The sequence below is a fragment of the Natrix helvetica genome, assembly GCF_964273705.1.
Source record: "Natrix helvetica genome assembly, chromosome: 3".
In the NCBI taxonomy this organism is placed as follows: domain Eukaryota; kingdom Metazoa; phylum Chordata; class Lepidosauria; order Squamata; family Natricidae; genus Natrix; species Natrix helvetica.
In genome coordinates, this window is record NC_138549.1 from 136,767,272 (window position 1) to 136,773,311 (window position 6,040).

Consider the following 6,040-nt stretch of genomic DNA (forward strand, 5'->3'; position numbering starts at 1 on the left):
GATAGAGGTTTCAAGGAAACCAATACCAACATTTTTTTCCAGCATTTTGTCCTTATCAGGCCTGGAGACATTGTAGGACAGCAGTGAAGAGCTTTTTCCACCAAACACTTCTGGAGCATTTTCATAAAACACACTAAGAATGTTTTAGTCATAACTGACTCATCTGTGAACATTGATGATCCAAGACAACAACAGCTAATGCATTATTATAGCAGATGATAGTCTACTTAGCTTTCTTAAGGTAGGAATTTTTACAATCCCTAAGTCAATTCCTCCAAGAGAGGAAATACCTGCGCAGCAAGTTTAAGAAACAAGGGAAGCTCAACAGGCACCAGCATCACAAAAGACTGAATACAGGCTTTCTACCGCAAAGATCAGAAGGCTAAAAACAACCTCCTCCAGGCTTAACAAGTTGCAGCAGGAAACCAATAACAGAACCCAAAGATCGAACCAATGGAAACAAGGCATGATGTCTCAAGAAGAGCATTGCAATTGACTAGTAACATTTATTGGCACCATTGCTTTAGGCAGTGAAGCTACCTGAATGAATTAGACTAAAGGAAGTAAGCAGTTTCAGTACATTTGGAGAGCATCAGATGTAGGAAAGGTTCAACCAGTGTAGAACTGTAACATGTATTTCAAATCCACACACACACACACACACAAACACATTTATGAAAGTAAGAAGTTAAAATATTAGCTTTTTTTGTACTTGGTAATTGCAGATTTCTTAGTAGGCACTGAACACAGGGAGACAATACACAAAGATGCTTCTGTAGAGGTGGACTATTTAATATAGCTATTGGAAATTAGATAGGTTTGTTTGCAAAGATAAAATTCTAATTTCTAGCACTCTGATATCTATCAGTGCCATGCTCAGTTTCTGTTACAAAAATCATTTTTTTTCTTTTGCAATAGAGAAGCAACTCTTATCAAATTAATGAAAAGATATTTATGTTTTCAAGTCATTTTTTGCCAAGGAATCTGAGACATTCTAGGGTATGGTTTATACACTACCTTTCAAACCCAAGTATTAGTGTTCATATAACTAAAGTTATATTAGAGCTATTATTTACATGACGACACAGTGATGGATATGTGATATCCTTGAAGAAGTTACCCCTAGTGACCTGCTAAATACTCCAATGGATTCCCAGGAACTCCTCAAAACTTAAATTTCAATTTATACTATACTGGGACTCTGACAAATTGTAATTAAATCGAAAGCTTCAATTCACAGACATCATAGTCTTCACTTTGTTGTTATCTCTCTCCCATGTACTGTATGTTTTTTTAAATCTGACTTTGATAGTCTAAGACTTTTTTTATTTGGTTCTTGCTAGTCATCCTTCAAGACTATACAAGCATTATTTTTAAAACTATAGTCTTCTCCTTGGGATGGGGGTTGAGGTGGGAAGAGGTTGCTGCTGCTAACCACTGGCTCTGCTTCTACCTTTTCACCTACGTTGAAATTTGAATTAGAAGAAGGGGCGACATTTTTTTTCTGGGCAGATGAATGGATCACAGTGAAAGAGAAGAACTGAACAATAGTAACAAGGAAGCAAATGAATTGAGGTAGAGCCTTCCTACATGGACAGCATTTAATTGGAAGGCTCCCTACAACGTGGAGTCAACCGTGTCTGGGGCCCTCCTAAATCACTTATCAACTCAGGTGCTCCTTTCTTTCCTTCCATAAAGTGGAGAATTTATTTTTATTTATTGTTTGATTTCTATAGCTGCTCATCTCAACAAGTGGCTTTCCCAACCATTTTGCAATCAAGCTAGAACTATCGTTCAGTTAATACAATCTCACAAGAAAAAATAGGAAGGATTGAGTTTGAACCTCAAAGTAATTTAAAGTTCAGGCAGTTTCCATCTGTCCCCTTCAATGCTATTTTACATGCTTTCATAGGGGGAAAAAACCCCTTACAAGCACAAATTAGCGGTTTCCTAAAACAACAGACGGTCTTCTTACAACACAGTATTAATTCTTCCTTTAAAACGAAGCCATGCTTAGAAATATTGCTGCAGCTTGCTTACCAAATATTCACTGGTGAACTCCTCCTTGTTGAGGTTTCTGCTCCTGATCCTTTTCAGGTTTTTCATGATAATTTCTCTTTGATCCATGCCGTGAAACCAGGTGAGGATGAACTGTCAGAAAGGAAGATGAACATGACAAATACATGCTACAGTGGAAACAGTCACCAGTGTGGAAGGTTCCTGTTGGAGTCTGGTTTGCTTAGTTCATCACAAGACCAGAAGGAAGTGAGTATGTATGTAGCAGCCACAGTGGGGAACTTAAAAAAAAAATCCTTGCCAGGCCCTAGTGCCTTCAACTTTGAGAATGAAATAATATATTGTTTTACAAAACGAAAAAGCACCTAACTTTGGTTAAAATGAGCCTAAAGCCTCATGTTCGTTTTTCTTTAAGATGAGCTTCTCACCCAACAGATCATTGAGATGCCATTCTTTCTATGAAGAGAAAAAGAAGGGGGGAAAATAGCTGCAAAGATACCTCAGGTCCCTGATATATGCCTTGCAATGTAGTCAGATTTCATTATTAAATCCATCTTCTTCATTTATAAGTCTGAAATACTTTTGTGCTGATAAGCAGCTTTCTCAGATCTTAAGAACATTCTTTGTACATATATCCACTTTTCTCCTCCCACCAGAAAGAGATGGCTTCGCTTTTCAAATATATTAGTCACGCCTTAGCCCTAAACTTTGGAGAAACTATTCCAAAATATTCAGACATTGCTGCCCTTTCACATGACCTAGAGTGAACTTTCCAGAGAACTTCAGCAGCAGACATTTTTATGTCCAAATGTTAGTTACCCAGGGATTATTGTAAAATTGACTAGACAGTTCCTGGAATGCAGACTATTTGAGTGGTTTTTGTTACCATTCACTCTCCTTTCAGAAGAATGTTGATTTCAGTTTTTGGAAAACTTAAGTAAAAACAAGATTCTAACTACCTCTTCTGCCAACTTAACTTACAAAAATAGTGTGCAAGAAGACGATTGCGTCTCTGCCACAGGGGAGCACTGCCCCCAGCTGTTTATTCATTGACATGTTAATGACTAACATGGAATATCCCATGTGATTGGAACAAACTAAATACTCAGAATAAATACATAAAGAAGGCAAAGTTTATTTAATATTTTTCATATCACTGTGTGTATCTGAACCCAAATTTTTCTGGCTTTTTTGCATCTCCAGCAGGCATGATTTTAAAAAGCCTCATGTTTTCCATGTTTTCCATGTTTCCCTTGCCATACAAACCTACATATCTTTCTGCCATTGCGTAAATGGAACAAAATAGGTTTTGCTTAAAATAAAAACATAATTCTAGGCAATATATTCATTTTTTTCATATTCTCCCAAACAATGACAACTGTGATTTCTCCCATATTACCATGTCCTTCTTACTTTCATTCCATGCTCTGAAATAGCATGTAATTCATATTTTATCATGGTAAAACCTTTTCACTTTTTTCTCAATCTTAAAACCATATTTTGGCCATCAGTTCTCTTTGCTCTTTCATCTTTGTGTTTTTGTTAACATCTTTGTTTTCCCATTATTAATTTTAAATTCAGCTAATGCACCAAAATCCTGCAATTCTTTTTACTGTTTCTATTTCATCCAAAGGATTTTTTTAGAATTTTCATCATATAATCAGCAGCATCTGTCATTTACATATGTCTGCTTTAATCTTCACTTCAGTAATTCTTTATTCTTGGCTTATATTGCTGTTCAATACTTTCAGAGATAAGATCAGAAACAATGGTGACCAGGGACATCCTTCTTTCTTAAACAATGTTTCATTTAACTGCCATGTGACAGAATTGATTTTCCTTTCAACTACTAAGGTCACAGGTTGTGGTCTGAAAACCAAATTTTTAGACAGTCAAAACATATCAGTTCTCAAAAAATATGTAAGTCTTTAAGAAAAATAAGTATATTCTTTTGCATCACTATTTTTGTATCTCTATGCATCCACAAACTCTAAATTGTCCATCATATATGTATACTAAAGTTGGTATTTTACCATTTGTTGCAGTGGTGGGATTCAATTTTTTTTACTGCAGGTTCTGTGGGCGTGGCCTGGCATGGTGGGTGTGGCTTGGTGGGCGTGGCAGGGGAAGGATACTATAAAATCCCCATTTCCTGCCAATCAGCTGGGACTCGGGAAGCAGAGAATAGATGAGGCGGGGCAAGTCAGAGGTATTCCGAACTATTCAAAATTTGGCTACTGGTACTCAAGAACTGATCAGAATCTGCAGAATATGTTCCTCTGAACAAATTACTCCATTCCAATTTCCCAATAAGCTCCAATTTTCATATGGTAAGTCCAATGTTTTATAAGTCCTTTGTCAAATGTTACTTTATGCTTATTTGGAGCATAAATTTACCATTATTAGACTTTTGGTCTCATGCAAAGTACTTCCACCTCCCACATGTCTATCATAATCATCACCCATGCTTAGTTTTGGTTGTAATTGGCAATTTATATACAAAACAATTTCTCTGTTTAGTGCCCACTGAAATAAATTCTTCACCAAATTTTTGCAAAACAAATATATTTTTTCTAATATGCATTTCTTGTAAACAAGCTATTTCTTGTTTCAATGGTTTAAAGTACTGAAATAATTCATTTTTGAGGAACATTTGCTCCATTTATATTCAACATTAGGCATTTAAAATCTATATTTATGCCAAAAAAGCAGCAGCATAAGATGGGGAATACTTGGCTCATAACAATGTTTGTGTAAAAAATCTTGGAACAGTAAATGACCACAAACTGAATATGAGTCAGCCATGCATTGTAGCTGCAAATGGCAAATGAAAATGTAAACTGTTTTTACAGAAGTAGAGCTTCTTCCAGAGAATGGGAAATAATAGTTCCACTTTAATTTGTATGCACTTTCAGTTCTGAGCTCCAGATTTTAACGAAGTGTTGTAAATGCGGTACCAATTCAGACAAACTAGAACAGAATCAGAGAAAGGCAGGGAGGAAAAAAAGGTGGTTAGAAATTAAGCCTATGAAAAGAAATTGAAGAAAATGATGATGTTTAATTTTAAATAAAGATGATTATGATGGTGTTTTTCAAATACTGACACAGAAACCATACAGTTCCCCATTGTAGAGTGCAGTACACAGGCAGGTTCAGATTCACTAAAAGAAAAGAAAACCTCCATTCAGTAAGAATAGTTTGGCACGGAGCCAATTTCCTAAAATGTGGGCTTCCACCTTACTGGCTAGATAGTCATGTGTCTGGGAAGTTTCTATTTGGATTCTTGGTCTGAGCGAGAAGTTGGACTTATTGGCCTAAATGACTCTTTTCAAGATTACAATACTACACCTTCTTTCCTTTGTTTGAGAACTGGAATTATAGTTCATGGAGACATATACAGGGGATAATCCTCATTCTTCTCATTATTTCTTTGATTCTGATTTCTTTAAAGACATTCTAGAAAATAGTTGCATTTCCTTAAGTAGCACTTAAACTTTCAAACCACCCTACAGTGTTTTAAATCATTCATTGGGCTCTTTACAATGTCAGCATAATGCCCTCAATAATCTGGGTCCTCAATTCATTGAGCTCGGAAGGATGGAAAGCTGAATCAACCCGAGTCTGTCAGAATTGAACATCAGGCTGTGGGTAAAGTTTGCCTGCAATATTGCATTCTAACTACTGTGCCACCAGGGCTCTTAGAAGAAACATTATAGAAACATATACTTTATTTTAGCCAAGAAGTTATGCATCCCCAAAGACTACTACTTTAAATGGGATCAATATATTCAACATTTCCCAAGCTGAAGCTCCGCTAGCTTGGAGTGATGGGAAGTGTATTTCAACACATTTGAAGGGTGTGAGGTTGACATATGAAAGTGCAAATTTGATCAAAAACAAATATTTTCAAGCAAGAAGGGAACAGTCAGTCTTGCCATCTCTATTAAAAAAGAAAGGACTCTCCATAAGTAAAAAATGCTTCATACCAGTTACTGCTAAGTAATTTAAATTTCCAATTCATGTA

At 36.1% G+C, this 6,040-nt stretch overlaps 1 protein-coding gene across 3 annotated transcripts in view; it reads right to left on the reverse strand.

The window, feature by feature from the left end:
• PTPN22 (protein tyrosine phosphatase non-receptor type 22) overlaps window positions 1–2,656 on the reverse strand; it is a 43,829-nt gene extending 41,173 nt beyond the window's left edge. For 2 of the 3 annotated variants that reach the window (XM_081946692.1, XM_081946690.1), the window contains exon 1: window positions 2,041–2,498. In XM_081946692.1, the coding sequence (XP_081802818.1) occupies window positions 2,041–2,127 (87 nt within the window). In that variant the 5' untranslated portion in view covers window positions 2,128–2,498. The other variant, XM_081946691.1, reaches the window with a different exon arrangement.
• Between the last annotated feature and the right edge of the window lie 3,384 nt (window positions 2,657–6,040).